Source organism: Leuresthes tenuis, unplaced genomic scaffold (assembly GCF_036924035.1).
Source record: "Leuresthes tenuis unplaced genomic scaffold, fLeuTen1.0.hap1 SCAF_12, whole genome shotgun sequence".
Classification (NCBI taxonomy): domain Eukaryota; kingdom Metazoa; phylum Chordata; class Actinopteri; order Atheriniformes; family Atherinopsidae; genus Leuresthes; species Leuresthes tenuis.
The window spans coordinates 16,320,633-16,340,123 of record NW_027325366.1 but is presented as its reverse complement, the minus strand read 5'-3'; the positions used below and the strand labels follow the sequence as shown (position 1 = coordinate 16,340,123).

General features: G+C 45.6%; 1 protein-coding gene across 3 annotated transcripts in view; it reads right to left on the bottom strand.

Moving 5' to 3' along the window:
* Positions 1 to 718: 718 nt before the first annotated feature.
* Positions 719 to 19,491, bottom strand: part of LOC140319114 (cyclic AMP receptor 1) — a 50,298-nt gene continuing 31,525 nt past the window's right edge. For 2 of the 3 annotated variants that reach the window (XM_072396678.1, XM_072396679.1), the window contains exons 12-13: positions 12,745 to 12,892; positions 720 to 2,559 (exon numbers count right to left, since the gene is read on the bottom strand). In XM_072396678.1, coding sequence (XP_072252779.1) covers positions 2,395 to 2,559; positions 12,745 to 12,892 — 313 coding nt within the window. In that variant the 3' untranslated portion in view covers positions 720 to 2,394. Of the gene's footprint in view, positions 2,560 to 12,744; positions 12,893 to 19,491 lie in introns of all 3 variants that reach the window. The other variant, XM_072396680.1, reaches the window with a different exon arrangement.

Here is a 19,491-nt window from a genome sequence, read left to right as displayed (position 1 = left end):
TGGGTTTAGGAGGGGTTATACCCTCCCCCACATCCTTGCCTGTAAATACTACCGGGGCTCTAATAAACAGCAGACGGGGCTCTGGGTGGAAGCAGCGCGGAGGAGCCACAAAACACCCATCAGGCCTGCCGCCGTCTCCTCTCGCTCCCGCTCCGAAGTGACAGAGCTGCAGCTTGTTTTTCGGCGCCTGGACTCCTGCCGCTGTTGCTGCGCTGTCGCCTCTCCCACTTCTCCACTCTCTCCCGTGTCCGTGCGTCACAGCTAGGTCATGGCCGGACTCCAACAATGGCTCCGGTTTCTGTAGCCTGCACGCGCGCTCGCTCCCGCAATCACACGCTCGCACACGCAGGCACCAGGAGCACACAAACACAGATCTGACAAATGATAGGGTGGCGAGGCGAGGCGAGCTAATAGTAGGCAGTGCGCCTGCCGACATGCCCGTGGGCCGCGGGTGTTAAATTGTATCCAATTACGGCGCATGCGACGTTACGAGGAGGGAAAGGGGGGTCGGAGGAGGGGGTGTGGGGGGTAATTATTCTTCTTGCGTGACAGGGAGATTCGCTTATTTCACGGGATCTTTATATGGAGGGGGTGCAGGACTCGAAACACTCAAAGAGGTTGTGGTAAAGCTTGCAATGCAGAGGCAAAAGCCTGGTTTTCTGGTGGACGTGGAGCGCACATTCCATTAATCAAAATCCTGTTATCCATATGTGGAGACAGGCAAGGGACAGTAGGGTCCTGACTAATAATTAATATCCATTATTTAGTCAGCCGTGCCAGGTCCAAAGGCACATTCACACTCGCACAGGCATACACACGAACTGAGAAACACTTCACAGAAAGGCAGGTCCGTGGCAGGAGTGACAGATTGCAGCGACGTGGAAATGAAATAAACACACCCAGTCTCAGCTTTGTTATGAAATGTCTCTTCTGCTCATTTATTAGATTGAGAGCACAGTCAAGTAAAAAAAAAAACAACAACAACAAAAAAAAAACCAGCACCAAAAAAGGGGTGTGCGGTGGAAGTCTGTGTGTAATGCGGTGCTGGGACTCTGTGAAATTCACACCTAAGTAGCACTCTGATGTCGCTGGGACCCAGCAGAAAAGTTCAAAAACAGGAGTGAGGGTTCATGACTTCATACTTTTCAGAGATTCAGCTGACAGAGCTCACAGACAATGACGATGTCATCAAGACATGGGCTATACCAAATGGGCTGGGGTTGAATATAAAGAGACTATTATCCTACCAGTCACACTCCAGCTATGTCCCCATCGCGACTGACAAAAGGAACGGGTGCCTTGAGAGTCACGTCTTCCGATCTGTTTCCACCGAGACATTTCCAAACAAGCACATTTCTGTGTGCCGATTTGGCTGACTAACGCTTAATTTGTTCGTGAGCCTATGTGTATTGAACGAGTCCGTCCTTGATCGGACGCACGAGAGCAGCGAGTTTGAGCCGAGAGAACCAGTTTCTTTACATTTCAGTCCAAGGCACGTACAAAAATAGAGCACACGCTCAAATATATACAATACATCGATCTGTTATAAATACAGTACAGCAAAAACAAGCGGAAAAAGTTCGTAAAAAGATACAAAACAACCTTCGAAAGGTATACTAGTGCAGAAGTTGCGGCAATATGCAAAGAGGCAGCCAGACAGCAAATACCGCCTGAGGAGAGAGACAGTGTGCTTTGGGTCTTGATTTCCTTCTACTGAGTGATCCTCACTGATTCTAAAACCTCCCTTTTTGTGTTTCCACCTGCTTTCACCCTTATTGGCAAGAAAAAATATGCAGTACCTGAATCAATCTAATGGTAGATGCAGATGCTGACAGACACAGTGATTTTTAAATCACCGTGTGTGATCCCCCCCCCCACCCAAACTCATCTCGTGCAGAGGAGTGAAAAGGTGATTGCAGTGAGTGCTTAAGGAACACCTTGTTATGACTACCTTTCAGCAGTCCTTCATGGGTTTTTTTTCTTCCTTTTTTTTTTCTCCCCTGGCATTCTAAAATGCTGCAGAATGTGGGAGAAAACAGTGCGGAGAGGTAAATCATTTCAAGACCTTTGGGATGCAGCAGATGCCTTTAACATTAGGAGGATCTTTACAGCTCTCTGATGGTAGTGTTGCAGGGAGCAGGAGCTCTGCTCTGTATGTGTGGTGTGTGTCTTAAGGATATTAAATAGTAAAGGATGGGGATTAATAATGGAACCTGACAGCTCATCTCCGGCTTCTATCTGCCTGACTGTCCCCACAATCTTCCCTTCCATTTCCCTCCCTACCTCTTTTTCCTCCCTCTCAGTTTCTAATCCGCTGCGTTTCTCTCTGGCTGTGACCCTCCTTTGTGCTTCTTCCCTCGAGCTCTTTTGTCTCCCTCTTCCTCTCCCGCTCTCTCAGGGACCTCGGTCTTTCAGGGTCATGTCAGGAGAGTAGAAGAGCACGTTGGTGTCGTCGTCGTCATCGCTGAGGTCGACCAGATCTGCTTGTGTGTAGCGCACTGCCCCAGGGTAGTACTCTCCAATCCGAGTCCGGTCACAGAGCCGTGACTGCAGAGCCAGCTAGAAAGCAGACGCACACGTAGATTAGAATTAGCGCTCACTACTTGCCTTGGTACACACTGTTAAGTTTAAAAAGCCTATTTCTTTCTCTCCTTTCTGGCTGTCTACCTTGAACTTAAAAACAGTGCTCCAGGTTGCCAATTCTGGAAATGCTGGCTGCGATTTGAAACTTAAATAACACCGAACATCATACAGAAAATATATATAAAAACCACAACACAGCTATTTCAACTTTTGATTTGATACAAAAGTAAGACAAATCAAACAATCATAAGCTGATCGATGATTGTCGTCAGCGAGATGTGATAAAACCGTAATGAACTCAGACAGCGTGTCGCTTCATCAGTCCAACATTGAGTACTTTGCTGCGTGTAAAAACAGGAAACAAATAACTGTCCAGGAAAAATAACTGTCCAGTCACGGCTAAGTTAGGAAACAACACGCTTAACGTGTTCACAGGCTTCCGGCTCACGAGTGGCAGGAGCAACCAGACGCACCAGATGGTTTGTCATGCAAAACACTGTCCCACTGACATTGTTTGGAAAAGGGCAGGGCCTTGGCCGAACCGTCCTCGCGTAATCATCTATTACTTTAACCAACAGATTGACAAAGTGCTGCCAGTGTAGCCAACTGGCTCCGACATGAAGGCGCTTTTGAAGAGGGGAAAACACCTTTTCCAGCGAGAACTGAAATGAATAATATTTTTGAATCCTAAAGAAAGAAAACGATTCTTTTGTAACACGATAAGATATTAGTCATTACTCATTGTAAAAAAAAAAAAAAAGTTAATGCAGTGGGCAGGAATGACCTCCTGTGATGTTCTTTGTTGCAGCAGAGCTGAAGAAGCTTTTTAGTGAACACGCTTTGTAGTCTGATCACTACGTTATGGAGAGGGTGTGCAGCATTTAGTCATTTGTGCTGTGTTCCTTTTTGCATAATCAGCTCCGGGGGCTCCAGGGCAGTCCCCAGCACAGGCCCAGCTTTCTCTATCAGTTTGCTCAGTTTCATTTTGTCGTATCGCTGGTTTTGATGTCGCTGCCCAAACAAACGGCTACAAAGCAGACTGCACCCGCCACCACAGACTTCAAGAAGACATGCAAAATCTTGCTGCAAACACTGAGGGACCTGAGTTTCCGTAAGAAGTACAGTCTGCGCCATCTATTCTTGTAGAAAACCTTAGCATTGCATCTCCAATTCAGTGAGTCTTATCCAGGCAAACTCCCAGATATCTATAGTCCTTTACCACCTCCACCTCTTAGGATGGGAATAGTGTTTGGCTTATTCCTTATCTTCCTAAAATCCACAATCATCTCTATTGTTTTCTAATAAACGAGATAAGACGACTGTTCCCACACCATGCCACAAAGTGACCGATCAGTTCTCTGTACTCAGCCTCTTGCCACTCACTGATACGCCATATAAAGTAAGTATTTCTGGAGATTAAAGGACTCTTTGAGTTGTACTCCTCAATAAGCTCCCTGTCTCCCTCCCTGAAAGCTTTCCTCTTCACGTTCAGCCACTTTTTCAGGTCACTGTTAATCCAGAGTTCATAATTGGGGAAGGGACTCACTGTCAATGTCGGGATGATAATCTCCACACAGAGGTTCATATAGTCTGCCAGAGACTTAGTCATGACATTAATGTAATCTCAGTGTTGCTCACAGAGTGCATTAAAGTCAGTGGACTCAGATCCTCTCCTTCACAGTGACATGTCCAGGATTACACCATCTGTTGTTAACAAACACTGCGATACCTTCGTCTCTGTGTGCCTCTTCTTCTGTTGAAAGAATCCCATGCATGCATCCATCCATTCCAGTTCTTCCAGAGCATAGCAAGGTATTCCCAAGATAGCTGAGAGATAAAATCTCTCCAAACCCCAGGAGGATCTCATTTTGACCCGAATCTCATTATTTTGGTAACTGTCTACAGCACCTGTCCCAAAGTCAAGGTTGGAGCACAGATCAAATGGTAAACTGGCAAATGTTACCTTTTGGCTCTGCACTCCTTAGACACAACAGACCCATACAGCGTCTGTTTAATTACGGATAGTGCCCCAATATGCCTGTCAGGCTCAGACCCAAAGGCACTTAAACTACACCATTTAAGCAGGCATCTCATTCCCAGTTTGGAGGGGGAAATCCACCCTTTTTAACAACTGAGAACCATGGCCTCAGCCTCAGTGTTGCTTATTTTCATCCAGGCCTCTTCACACGTCGCTGCTCACAGCCCCTGTGCATACTCGAGATCTCCAGATATAATACAATCCTAGACTGGTCAAACTGGAAACCTCCTTCCCCTTGGCTCTGCTCAGATATTCTATCCATAAAGGTTATGAACAGAAACTGTGACAAAGAGCAGCTCTGACCAAGTCAAACACTCACTGGAAAAGAGTCAGACTCACCGTTGTCAACGCAAACCAAGCTCTCACTCCAGTTGCACGTGGAACTGAGTGGCCTGTTACAAAGTGGCTGGTGGTTAATATTCCTAAAGGACCTCCCACAGGGCACCATAAGGGACATCTGCTGTAAGCCTTCTCCAAGTCCACAAAACACACGAACACTGTTTGGACACACTCCAAAACCTCCAGTATCCTAGTGAGGATAAAAAGGTGATTGAATCTTCTATGACCAGGGTGTAAAAACACACTGTTCCTCGTTTTGTTCAGGTTGGATAGGCCATTTCTGCTTTCAGCCACTCTAACCACCACAGGTTTTATCATAGTCACCACGTGAGTGTTAAAATCCCCTGCAAATGAACATAGTGCACAGGTGCCTTTCAGCACCCCAGTCAGACACTAAGAGGGCTGCATATTCATTGAAGTGATTAGGTGCTGAACAGTGAGAGCTTGTTCACAGGGTAGTCACCCTTTCAAAAAAAACGGAGAGAACACCAACCTATGAACGCCAAGATGGACGGCTGAGGATCCAAACCTTGCACACTGCGTCACAGCCAGGGGGGGCTCCGGGGATGAAATAAAGGTTAACCCCTCTGCAGAAGACTGAATCCAGAACCTGTTATATGCATCGAGTTTAGTCCAATTATCTAGTTTCACTCAAACTCCTTCCCAATCTGTGTTGGAGAGATGTTTGTCGGTCTGGTATTCTTCAGTTCTGATAAAGCTAATGCTCAAGCAGCTTGAACAATTCGGGGGTGACTGCTCCTGGAGGAGCTATGTCTTTCCATGATTTATCAAAACACGTTTAATAACTCAATCCACTGCTGGGAAATCCCATAAGAGCGAAATAGAATTCAAAATTCAAGACAAACAGTGATAACAGGGCTACCTGTCATTCACGGGAAGATGGTATGAAGAAGGCAGCTCATATAGCCGAATTAGAGCTTTCAGAAAGGTGGGCGGCTACTCTCAGAACATTTGTGGCCAGAACGTGAAGCTATGGGAGGGTAAGGACAAGTGGAGTGACAAGCTGTCTTTGGCTTCTTGAACCACAAATGTGCTGCAGCACTCTGATCCTTCACATAAATTCTATTGTGCCAGAAGGGAATACAGAACTAAACACAGTGTGAGTGGTGACAGAAAGCACGGGGGAGGACGCCTGTGCGGACCAATGTTTCCACAAATAAACAGCATTTTTTTTAATTAGCTCGCTTTGTGTAACGTTTTCAGTGACACGGAGCCAAACAGGAATGTGGAGCAGCTTTTTCCTGCATGCACGCTCGCATGCATGCAGAGGCAGAAGTGAGATGTGAGCTCATTGCAGAGCTGAAGGCGGTTCAGCTGTATGGCTAGAACGCAGATCAATATCAGGGAAGTATCAAGAGGAAGAGGGGAAGAGAGAACGAGACACAGAGTGCACAGGTGGGAGGAAGGTGCAGCACAAAGGAGAGCAGAGAAAGATACTGTAAGAGAGATAAACGCCTCAGACGCTGTATTACGAGAAGAGAAGACAGTGGAAAAGCCAGAGGACAAACAGACATAGGCAGAAGGAAGGAGGAGGCAAAGAGTCAAAGACCGCTGCTGGAGAGAGGAAAAAAACAGGGGACGGGAAAAGCAAGAGATGTGAGAGAAAGAGTGGAATGTTTAGATGGAAAAAAACAAAACAAAATACCAAAACCCAAAGAAATTGGGTTTGGAACCAAACGAGGTGCTTATGTACGTGGTAATGACCTGGTTACTTAAATACAGACATCTGGTCTAAGTGCAGAGGGTTACTTCGTGTAAGTTTTGTTTTCGTTGGACTAACTCACTGCCGGAGCCTGGTTTTCACTTTCAACTGATGTCTGAAAATCTTAGGACTCGGTTTGATTTTGACCACCGGTGTCACGAAGCGATCCTCGGTTTAACCGACAGAAAAAGAAAAAGGTGAGCCCCAGTTTTCAGAATCTTTGTGCAGCGCACGCCACTCGTGTTTGTCGTCGAATGAGCTGCAGTTAAAAAAAAAAAAAAAAAAAAAAAAACTAAACTAAACTGGCAGTTTGTCTCGCTACTTTTAAAGGCCTTTGAACAAAAAATGGAGAGCAAAGTGCGTGGGTGTGTGCAGCGCTTTCTATTTGAAAAGGTTAACAGCGACAATTTTTGAGACGTGTTTCCTGTCTGCAAGTCCATTTCATTTGTGAAAGTTTGAATCGTTTTACTTATTTTGCTTCCGTGCCTTTCTGTAACACGAGGGTGGTCGATAGATGTGCTTAAGTCCGAATCTATTCCTGTGTTTTTTAAAAGCCAAATCATGGTTTCCATGTCCACTTGTATGCAAAGCCTTTGCGATGTAAAGGTCATCGTCCTCGAGGGTCCGTTGGGTCTCTTTGTGGCCGACTGCACCCAAAATTTGGCCACACTGAAGACGGGTGCACCTGGATCGCGCTGCCATTTAGGAAAACACACCAGACAACAAGCAGAAGAGCGACACGGATGCTTGTGTTGAGAGAAGACTCAGCAGGAAAATCGCTGTTGTCTCCACGGCTCTAAAAAGCTTAAAAATAATCAGAGTACATGGGCTGTAGACTAATTACACGCCCATGCGTGGGAACTGAGAGCAGCCTCTCTCCTGTGACTCTTTATCTGAGGAATCTCTTCAACTCTAATGTCAATCGTGGCTAAATAATCTCAAATGCCATCCATGCGTCATACCGATGTGTTGCATTAGTTTGAGTAAAAGAAGCTGCTGTTCCAACGTTTCTTTGCTCGCCACATACTCCAAGAACTGGAGTTACATCCTGTAACGTTTGCTTTCAGGTGCCCCCCCTTTGAAGCAGCAGCAACAACCTCGAGTGTCAACTCGGTCTCTGTGGGTTTAAACAGCAAATCACCACAGACACATGTTGCGGAGGAGGGGAGGCCATCACTCAACAATATGCACTTCTGAACAGCAAACACCGCCTTTATTTTGCTTTCGGGACCTCTGGAGCCTGACCTCTGAATGTCACATTGGAAACAACAACTTAGACAACTTAAGCATAATGGAGCCAGTGGAGCCAAAGAGGGCAACACTAATGACTATTTGTCCAAAGCCAGACAATGTGTACGCCAAAGAGGAGCCTGAAATGCAGGGAGAGTCATTCGAAATCTCCAAGTCCGGTATTCCGTCGATATAACATACCAAGCGTACCGCTTTGAATCACTGCAGAAACGGCAAAGATGTGAGCAGTAATAAATAAGTTAAGCAGAGCAAAAGTCCAGAGACGCATTGATACATTAGCCTAATATCGGTATCGGCAGATGTTCAGCTTGCAAATAGGCTAACATCAACCAACGGCAGTGGCCGACATTTATCTGGTGTGTCCTGCTTGTGTTGGAATGACTTTAGATTTGGAACCTGGAACCCTCCTGGAACCCTCTGCACGGCCCTCTAAGAGGAAGAGTTATCGACAATTGGCCAAATGATGATTTTTTTCATACCCCGTCCAAGTTTGTCCCACACAAAACTGCTAACTGCTGAACCTTCTGCAAAGCGATCAGCTTCCTTCGCTCTGAAGAGCGAGCGCTAAAGAAAAAACCTACAGGTTCAGTATGGAAACGAACAAAGCCACCAGCCGCCAACAAGTCTTTCGAAATGCACACAAGGCGGGTGAATAATGTAAGAGGACAGCTTCAAAAAAAGAAGAAAAAAATCTATACGTACAAATGCAGGCAAACGGCAACAGAACGCGAGAGAATGTGAGGAGACGATGAGTCGAGGTTAGGAAGGCTCGGAGGAGGGGGGACTGATGCGAAAGCACCGACTCGCCGCTCTGAGAGAGGAATGTTTTGACGCTGTCACCCCATCACCACCCCTCCTCTCACTTACCCCTCCTCTCTGCCGCCAATCTCACACCTGATGTGTGGGGGCTGCTGGGAGCCGCATGCCAAGATGAATAACAACCGGCTGTTAGTCACGATAGTGCACGAACACACACGCCGCCCGTCTCGCTCTCTCTCCCTCTGTCTCTCTGTCGTCTTTTTTCTCACCTTCCTCTCTTTCTCTCTGACACACAAACAGCATTTTCTCAGTGATTTACGAACGCATTGAGATTCAATTTCACTCCTCTGTCTCCCTCTCACCACAGCGCAACACTGACATTTGGGTTGAAGGTCATACCACACATTCCACTCTTCCACACTGTGCTCGTGACCCGCTATCAGCGTGGTCGGTGGAGCCGAGTAGGTGACAATTTGTGCGTGCGCGCGCACGCTCGCGTGCACCTGATCTAAGACCGCAAGAGAATTCCTTACTCCTGGTTCGATATCAGCTCTAGATACAGTCAATGTGCGCAGATTGAGACAAATCTGTGGAGAACTACATTGATCGTGGTGTTTATTGAAATGCGACCAATGAGGTTTGTGAGCCAAATGTAGGAATATCATCTTTCTGATAATCGCGCCTTTATTGCATTTTCCAGAAGGCTCAATTTGAAAATGAGAAAGGAAATTAAGTCGTTGATTTGTCTTTTCACTCGTTGGAAAAGGACATCTGGGTATTTCTAGTTATTTCTAGAACAGATGATGGACTGAACGCTTGACAGTAGGCACCGAAACAATTTAGGTGTTTGCGTGAGTTGCCGATAGAATATTCCGTTCATATTCACGTTTATATGTTACAGAGCATAAAGCAAACAAATACTTACGCCTCCATTACCTCCCCCCCATCGCAATTCCAATGTTTGTGTCCATCCTTGGTCTTAATCGTGCCCATATTCTGGAAAATATGGAGCATTTGCCTTCCCTTGTCTCGAAAAAAGGGGTTCTGAAATGCACTTTATTTCTGGCAATAGTTGCCAGATTGTGTAACAAAAAACAAGCAACCCAATCTATAAAATCCAAAAAACAAAAACAAGTGATGGTATTCTTAAACATCAAAGCCACAGTCGCACATGAGTGGACTTCGTAAGTGACCGTGACCACCATAAGAGAAGACAGGACTGGATGAAACTCCAAAACATTCAAACCTACCCAACCAAAAATCTCCCCTGCAAAGAGCGCTGAAAACTTTGTGTCCACAAGCTAAGTTAATCGCTGTGAATTACTCAACAATTGCTTTATCGGGCATTGAGATCGGTGACTTTGATTGACTTCCTTTGCACATGGGTTGTTTGCTCCCATTGGTCAGCTTTCTGATCTCTGCTGGGAATTAGTAGTCGCTACGTGTTTTCATGTATCACTTCCTTGTTAATAATGTAAATGTAAATGCTTCAATCACATCAAAAGAGTCAAACAATAAGCTCCCCCCCACCCTGCTGATAATCATCCAACAGGGATGCTTTTTTATTTTTTTATTTGTCTGGCAGTAAACAGTGTTTAAGCCTCCCAAAGATCCAACATCCCCAAACATATGCAATTCTTTTAAATACTTAACAGACCACCTAATTATACAGATCGGGACTGACAGAACTGGATGAAACTAATCTACTCCCTGCCCTGTTCTTTTCGTATTTCTAAATACGAGAGCTTAAATCTAAAAATAGTCCAAGCAAGCACTGGTAGTATATGAAAGGTATCTCAAAACACAGGTTTGACGTTAGGGCAGAACATGTAACTTTCAGTATCTTGCCACTAAGGCTGGTAGAGCTGTCGTCTACGGTTGGAGGGTCAGTCCCTGTATGTGTTGTAGAGACCTTGGGCAATAAGCTAACCCCAACCACGAGTCGCCCACTGTTGCGCGAGCGTGTGTGTTTGGTCAAGTAAAAGCGCTGAATGAATAAAATAAGAAACCGCTGTGTGAATGGCGAATGAGGAACACTGAAGCGCTTTGGAGAACCTCGCCAAGGTTAAAAGTCGCTCTATAAGTGCGGGGCACTTTCTTCAGAGCACAATAAACGTCCTCACTCACACATGCACGGTCGAAAGCTCACAATATGCTACAGCGACTGAAGCATGTAGGAACTCTTCAGTTATACAGTCATATGGTCTGTCATCCAAGGCATGCTGGGATAGGCTTCAGCCACCTGTGACCCTGAAAGGAACAAGCTGAGGTGCACTGCAAATGAGAGATGGAATTCAGTGGTTTGTAAACCCTTTGCAGAAATTAAACGCCTGAAATCGCTGATTGCTGTTGAAGTAATGGCCTTTAAACTGCATGAGCTCATGGAGCAACAGAGCTGGTCTATTTGTTGGTCCACCACAAGCCGAAATATCTACTAAACAAACTTAATCACAGATATCATAAGCTCACACATCAATCGACTTCATTGACTCCGTTCTTTTCACCCGATGCCATCCTGAAGTTCTGGTTCTGATTGAAGTGTCTCAACATCGGCCGATTGAATTGCCGTCAATTTTGGCGCAGATTTCCATGCCAACCTCAGAATGAACCGTAATAACTTTGGTGATCTCTGATTTTTCGTACAGCACCACCAACCTGATGTGCAAACTACAAGTGAGTCCAACATACTCTGGGTATCTTTTCAGAAGGCTTCGCCCGTCGTCAGTCACGATCACGCGAGCCGCCATCGCGACGCTCATTAACTCAATAAATCAACCCACATTTTCTGACCCTGGCTATGAGCATGCGTGTAAAAAAAAAAAAAAGGTTGTTTTCTCACCAGGACAAGCTATTATCCTTTACAAATACGAGGAATATAACATAGGTGCCACGGCAAAACTGGCAAAAAATAATGTCGAAGCTTTAGTGCTTCAAACAGTCTTTGTTGTCGGTAAGTGGTTCCCTCAACTGGGATTTATGTATCTCTTAGAGGCTCATCAGGTAAAACCAAGGGGTTTAAACAGCCCACCTCTTCAAAGAGACCGGGGAGAAAAGAGTTGCTCTTATCCAAACGCCACCTTTTTTTCTTTTTCTTTCCTTTTTGTTCTTCAATTGCTCAGTAGGCGGTGAATTGACTCGCACCGATTGTTTATCTGGAGCGCAACCTGCCTCAGAGCAGGTTAGGTTCTCAGCATAGATTACCTGCCAATGCATGCCAGTAGGGAGTGAAACATCTTTGTGACATAGAAAACCCAGGGTTAAACCTTAAGTCACCTCGCTAAGCCATAAAATTGGCTCCAGAGCAAGGCAGCACTTACCCTGGTTTTGAGAAACCTCAATATGCAAATGGAGTTGTTTGCAGAAAGCAGCATACTGTTGCATGTGCGAGCATTGTGCAGGTTTAAATGCTGCCAACTGCCACAGCTTCAGCCAAGTGACTAAGCAGACTGACATCAACAATGGCAGCAACAAGGAAACTGCTATTTGTCTCTCGGTAATGAAGGAGTTTACTGTATTGTAGTCGGTCAGTCACAAGAGAGAAATGTGTAGCAGACTGTTCACTGTATGCCAGCCATAGTCGCATTCATTTAAGGTTACGAGTTGAGATATGTTAGATTAAATACTACAATCTTAGAATAATCACGAGCGTAACATCCAGAAAATGACCTTGGAAACTAATATTATCAATGTACGGAATGTGAGCTAAAAGCTCAGAGACTGCACCTAAAGAAAAAAGAAATGCTCATAGAAAGTCCTGTTCAGACCACAGGTCCATGTTTGCCACATGCATTAGATCTCTACCACTGTGTTAAAACAGTGGATTTCAATGTGGGGAACAGGAAATGGTTACAGGATCCAAATCTGGCAAGTTAGGCAGATGTCGAGCACAGATTTGGGCGATTTGGGCATTTTGAAAGTTTTCTCTCATGTGTTACAAGACTTCAGGAACCTTTTTATAGTCCTTATAACTACTGGAGGCAGTTTCCCTTCTTTTTTTGCATTATCATCCAGCATACATTAAAAAAAAAGGTGCTGTGTGTAGATTCTGTACCTGCATGCCAGTTGGGCTCAGCAGACTCCACCAATCTCTATCCAGGCCAAAAACAAAGGCATTGGCCAAGCCATGGAGGGGTGCTGACAACACGTGCAAAAGGGTGAGGGCAAATGAAGGATCCTGAGGGTAGAAGGCATTATGGAGCCTGGTGGAGGAGAGGGAAAGACACAGAGAAGGGTTACGTTCCTCCGTAGAGAAGCTCTCAATAAACAGACAGCCTGCACAAGAGTTTCAGAGGTGAAGACGGAGGGGCTGAATAAGTCAGAGGGAGATGAAAGACAGCAGCAGGAAAAAGGGGAAAGACAGAGAGCAAGAGCTTGATAGAACAACAGCGAGTGAAAGAGAAGCAGAGGACAAGTGAGTGACAGCATGAGGGACAGGGTGAGAACGAGAGGTAATGAGAGCAAGTGGCAGAGGCAGAAAAAGAAGGAGCGACAGAGGAAAAGGGGAGGGCGAAAGAGCGAGCCAGCTTTATATCAGTGTTTAAGAGCCCATTAGGCAGCGTGAGACGGCTGGGCTGACACATTCTTGGCTGCCGCCTCGACAGCACGCAGCACTTTACAAGGACAGGGAGACGTGTAGCGCTCAACTTGCTTCCTCTCCTTCTCACCACTTTCTCTCAGCTCGGTTTCAAGCTTCCAGCTTCTACCGACCGCAATTTTAACATCCCATCTTCTCCTTCTGTTTTCGTTCTGTGCCTGTTTCTCGCACACTGCTTGGCCTCCCTCAGATATCACTCACAATTCTTTGCGTTCAGTTTCATCTATCAAGAGGCTAATCCCCTTATTCCTTGCTACGCTTTTGCTCCCTGAGCCTGGGAACCTGGGGCACGACTAAGGGAAGAACCTGATATCGTATGGTGTGGCGAGGAACTAATGGCTGCTTCTGAGAACGATGCTGCTCAGCCATTAACCCCAGATTAACCCTGTATTAGCGCTGCTCACTGGGTTAGCCCGCCACTAATGTCTTTTATTGATCTATTAGCAAGAGAATCAAACCGCACACGGCTCATGGCATTTTCTGCATGTGTTGTGTTCATGGGTTGGGTGTGCAGCATGATCTAAGTGGCCTCAGTGGTTGACCTCTGGATGAGTTAAAGTTATCCCCCAGCCGCCTTTGTCCCACAAAGGAGGAAGATACGAAACCAAACATTTGACACTTATACCCGATGTTGTGTTGTGGTTACGAGACGTAACACGAGACTCTACAGTCACTTATGTCTGCTGAGTGAGAGTCAGAAGATGAGCTCAGCTCAATTTTTTTCTTTGACAATGATCTCAGTGTGATCTTTGGCAATAGCAGCCCTGGTGTGTTTTCAACCTTCTTCATTTCCTAACAGTGCTGCTAATGTTGTGGTATTACCGGTCTCAGCACGTCGCACAGGAAAATGAATAATCAGGTCCTCACAACTGTAGTTACGTCAGCCAAGCTACTAAAACTAGCACATATGTCAAGATTTCCACTAGCGCTTTCCCAAGTATGATTGATAAAACAATCCAGTCTGACACCATAATGTGTGAGTGTGACATTGGTCCATGTTGCAAAAACTTAGCTTGCAAGGCTTAGAAATCGCCATTTCCAAAAACAGTATGCCACATCAACAAATCTAATTGAAATAGGGTGGTTTATAAGCAGAAATATGATGAACAGACATTAGGAATTGCAACACCTGAGCATTGCAGAGGTAACTCAAATTATACTAAAAGTCTTTGGCTAAACAAGTACCAGACTAGCAGAGGTCCATAGTAGGCTTAGGTCCTGTTATAGGATTTGTTGGCATTAAGAGAAAACATCAAATATATTGGCAGGTTTATCCTTTCAATGGCAGATGGTTTAAGTACTGAAAAGCCAGCGGATGAATACATTTTAAAGGTTCAGTGAGTGGGATGCAATGAGAATGCAACAAACAATCTATGCCCCCCAACCTCACTCACCACCTCCAAACACCTAGGAGAAATTAGAGTGGCCTTTAAAGAAATGTCCTTTTCCACATACTTTTCACCTGTAATCATATTTTCACTTTTTGTTTTCATATCAGAAGTGACAGAATGCCTTGACATTTTCCACTACATTTGGAGCGCGCCCATATTTTCATCATCACGGCAATGGATCCCCGCAAAGTCTCTCTTTCAAAGACTTGTAAAGGAACAAAGTCTAAAAGTTGCTAAATCTATCAGTAAGCTTTCCTCCCACTTGTCTTGTTCCCTTATGGCTCCAAAAACCCAAAATGGAGGCAGTCAACTTCGAAATCCAAGGCTTTAAAGCAGCACTCTACAGGCCTGATGAAAATGAGACGCTGCAAGCTGAATCTTCTGCACTCTGATCTTTTTTCGAACGAGAGAGGAGAGACGACAGGTTTATTCTTGTCTAACGTTAGCTAAACAGTGTATTTCATCATCCCTAGTGTCAGAACAGCCGATCGGAGCCGGTCTCCTCTGATTTATGAGCTGATTTGGTCAGAGAGGGTGAAGCACAGCTGACTTTTTGTTTGCAGCGTTCAAAACCAACCACTGAGCAGACATTACGCCAATCAGTCTCACTGTGATGTCGTCAAGACACAAGATTTTAAGCCCAATTTTCCCACTGAGACAAATGTTGGTCCTCAATAGGGAAATAGACAAAATCTTAGATGAAACGGCAGTCATCAATCACTGAAGGCGATCGCAACAAAGACGCCACTTGTGAAGATCGTGGATCTATTCCAGTCCTGATATTTTCAGGGACTCTGAAGGGGGCACTGAGATAGCCATCATTGAAGAGCTACAGCCAATGAGAGCGCAAGAGACGGGCTCAGAGGACAAGACTAAGAAATAGAGAAGAACAAACAAGCATACGACAAACAGGATACGACAAAGAGAGCGTAGTGGCTAGAAAAGTTGGCTAGAACACGCCGCTTTGAAGTTTCCAGCGTGCAATATCATGTCCGACTCCTGAGGAAAACACTTTCTCTGCAACGATCTGGAGAGCAAAAAAAGATTGAATCACCGGGAGCTGATTGTATCGTGAATAGCGCAGCATTGATGACAATAGAGAGTCTTGTCTGCGTGACAGCTAGAACTTCTTGATTAAGATCAGTAAGACGCGTCGGATGTTAAGTCTTGTGGTGTGTGACCCCGTGACACAGATCAACACGCCAGGACTTCAAAACTCCCAAACACGGCAGAAACACTGAACACAATGATCCCATGACGGTGAAAATCTTATAGCGTGAACCTGGCTTAAGTAAAGGAAGAGAAGCAAATGAAGGCATTTTAGCCAGTTCCAGAAAAGGGACTTCTTTACAAGAGCGCAACATCCTTTGGTGGGGATTTTAGGCTTTGTTACTTTGTATACAATAACATGCAGCAAACACCGCACCCATAAGAGGAATTCTGATAAAGAGAGGAAATCCCAAAAAGTATATGCCCTATTTCAAATTACAGACAAGAAGCACTTTAACTTAGTAAAACTAAGCTTGGCAGAAATAAGCTGTTTTTATCTTCCCTTAAAAACCCGGCGACAACTGCAGAAGAACAGCACAGAAGATGATTATAGAGATTCGTCCACAAATCTGGTTATAATCCTCGCTTATCCTCTTTTGCAGCGTGAGGTTTCAAGGTTTATTTGCCATTAATCTGTCTCCATTTATCTTCCAACAACCCTTTCAAAAGTTGTGACGGGGAGAAAACCACAAGTTGGGTTGGCCAGAGGTTAGAGATACACCTGTTAAGACCATGTACCGTCTGTCATTCTGGGTAGGGATGTCAACTAAATGTCTACGCGCAGCTTAAAATAAAACCAACAGTGCAGCCAATGGAGCACAGAGCAGCGTGTCCTGGCGCTTGTCAGAGTAAGGACCGTTTCAGAGAAAACGCCGCCTGTTTTCTGGGTTAGCGTACCGCGGTATCTCCTAGGACCAGACCAGCTGCTGCTCACATTCATTTCACTTCCCATTAAAGGTGAAATAAATCAGGAGTCCCCACACAACCTCCTAGGAAACGCAGGAAACACACACACATACAATCACATAGAGGAAGTCGGACACGTGCAGACATAAACACACATGGCTGCTTGTGTGTGTGTGCCAAAGGGTGTCTGCATACGATACAACCTAGGTCACATGCACTGAGAATGTCAGTATGAGGGAAAATGCGGTGGATGTGTGTGCGTTTGGGTGTGCGTGTGCCTGCATGTGTGAGTTTCTGACAGCGCAGCGGTGAGAGTGACTGGGTCTGTGTGAAGGGGGGCTATTTCTGGCGTCTCATTTTTTTTTCCCTGCTGCCGCAAAGAAACACGATCGGCGTCCGGGAAACGAGAGCTGGCAGCAAGCAATCATCTGCCTGCCACGCACACACACATACACACACGCACACTCTCAGACAGCACCTCGCAGCGCTGAGCAACACGCGCCATGGCAACGGAACAGCCGCAATTAGAGGCGAAGAGCCTTTCCCCTCCATCGAGGGAGAGACGGAGAGCAAAATGAAAGGAAGAAAGAGAGCAGGCGAGAGGGAGTGAAAGGGAGGCAGGAAGGTGGGAGGGGGAGGGGGGGGGGGGGGCGCAGGCAGAGACGAGTGTCAGAGAAACAGCACGGCACAGGAAAGGAGAAAAAGAGAAGAAGAGAGCACGATAAAGAGGTGAAAATGAGGAGGAGCGAGGCTGTGAAGGGGAACGAGGGCCGAGAGCGATGGAGGAGGAGGGCAAAGGGGTGAAGGAGTGAGGCTGAGTGAAAAAGACTAAAAAGCAGAAGAGACAGAAGAGGAGGAAGAGTGGGGGGGGGATTCAAAAAGACAGGCTGCAAGACATGAGTGAGACAAACAAAAAAAGATTACGTGCGAGAAAAACCAAGATAAGACAGGAGGGAAAAAAGGCGAGGAGGTTTGATATAGAGGGAAAGGAGAAGCGGGTGGAGGCGTGCGGAGAAGCGGGGGGAGGTGAGCTGTTTCTCCTGTGTGAGCCGGGCTAATGAAAGATGAATGAGGGAGGCAGTGGTGGGAAGGAGAGTGTGGCTGCGGGCGATGCCTGGCTGAGCTGCTGCGCGCGCGTTTGTCAGGGTTTGTGTGTGCGGCGTAGTCGACTGAGTCTCCCAGCAGGGATGGGATTGTGTATACAATATCAGGAGCAAGTGGTCAACAATAATAAACACACATAGTTGCGCATAATCACAAAGAAGCCCACAGACAGTTGCTTTAAGTCAGCCCGCTACCACCTGTACGCGTGCAGTCAATCATTAGCACTCGTGCGGTGTCTCCAAGCCTTGCTCACATATTCAGACCCACCATCTATCATGCTGTCAGTCACTCTTTGAACCCGTCTCTCCCGCCTTCCAGAGCCTGTGCAAAATCCCTCATTCGCTGACTCTCCCCATCTCTTCCAATATCCCACCCTGCCAGTCAGTCCATACCACTTTCCGGCCATCAATTTCCCTCCTCGCTCTAAGAGAGTTCACCTTTTTGTCTGCCTTTAATTGTTGTGCCGAACATCCTCAGAGCTGTGGTTGAAATGCCCTTTAACAGCTTTGATGAGAACTCCGTCCCAAGAGCGGAGGGCGGCCAGACGGAGAAGTCATCCTGAACCCGAATGCACTTCCTCCTCTCTATCGCTGACTGCCTTGGTTTTTTGTTTTTTTTTCCGGCACAGAGGCTCTCGTGCTGTCTGTCGCGCCGGTGCTGACTACAAATCTGAACTTTACTCTGACAAAAGGGTCCTTGATTTCTAAAAGAAGAAGAAAATCATTTAAATGATGGTGGACCACAGGGAGGGAGTTTTCATTCTAAAATACTGCAAGCAGTTATGGTAATATTAATACGGCACATGGGTAGTCTTCAGAAAGCTTTAGAGCGTATTACGATATAAATACAGCTAAAACAATATTCAGGTCATATTAGAAAAATCACAATATCTGACCAAAATAGCTTGACAAAGAGATAGTAGGAAAAATTAATGAAAAACTCCTCTAATGAGGCCTCCTAATGCTTTAGGGCATAATAGTCTTTTACTAAATTTGAATGAAACAGAATCCATATATTTAATCCAAAATCCATCAGACACAGTCAAATCTTTGTGGTTTTAACTCTCAATAATTAAAAAAAAACAAAGTAATAAATAATCCTTATATAATCATTCTCATAGGAACTGATCATCACAAGTTTTTAAAGATTTGCTAAATGCAGGGATTTTCATAATCACGATTACATTGCTTGATATTGACATCCCGAGACTACTCTTTGACTTTGAAAACGTTCACTTAGTAATTCTCATCTGACTCTTTGAAACCAAATTGACATATCAGGGCCAATGCGGGGCTCAGCGTCTTGCCCAAAGACACGTCAACACGTGGAAATGGCGGACAACGAACCGCTGACCTTCTGGAAAGGCCACGACCACCGCAGAGTGTTGACCCAAGGTGTTGACCAGTACCTGACGTTCCATCATCTTGATTGGAGCTTAAACTAAACATGCCCCAGCCAGGCAGAGAGTGAGCTTGAGTTTTAAGGCGGGGAACAAAGCACACTGCTTTAAAGACGAGGGGAGCGCTGGATTTTCATACAAGAAAAAGAAAAGCATTGTTGATAAAGAGGATGCATCACAATGGCCATTTTATTTCCGTTATCCTGTTTTAACAACTGCTGGGAGCCAGGACTGTGACTGAAAATCATTTGATTAATTGCGCCGCCCCAGTTGAAGGCTCTCTGTAAGTTGTTCAGTCGCTGTCTGGTGTCCATGTGCGGCGGCCTCCAGGGCAGCAAAGACAGGCCTTTCATT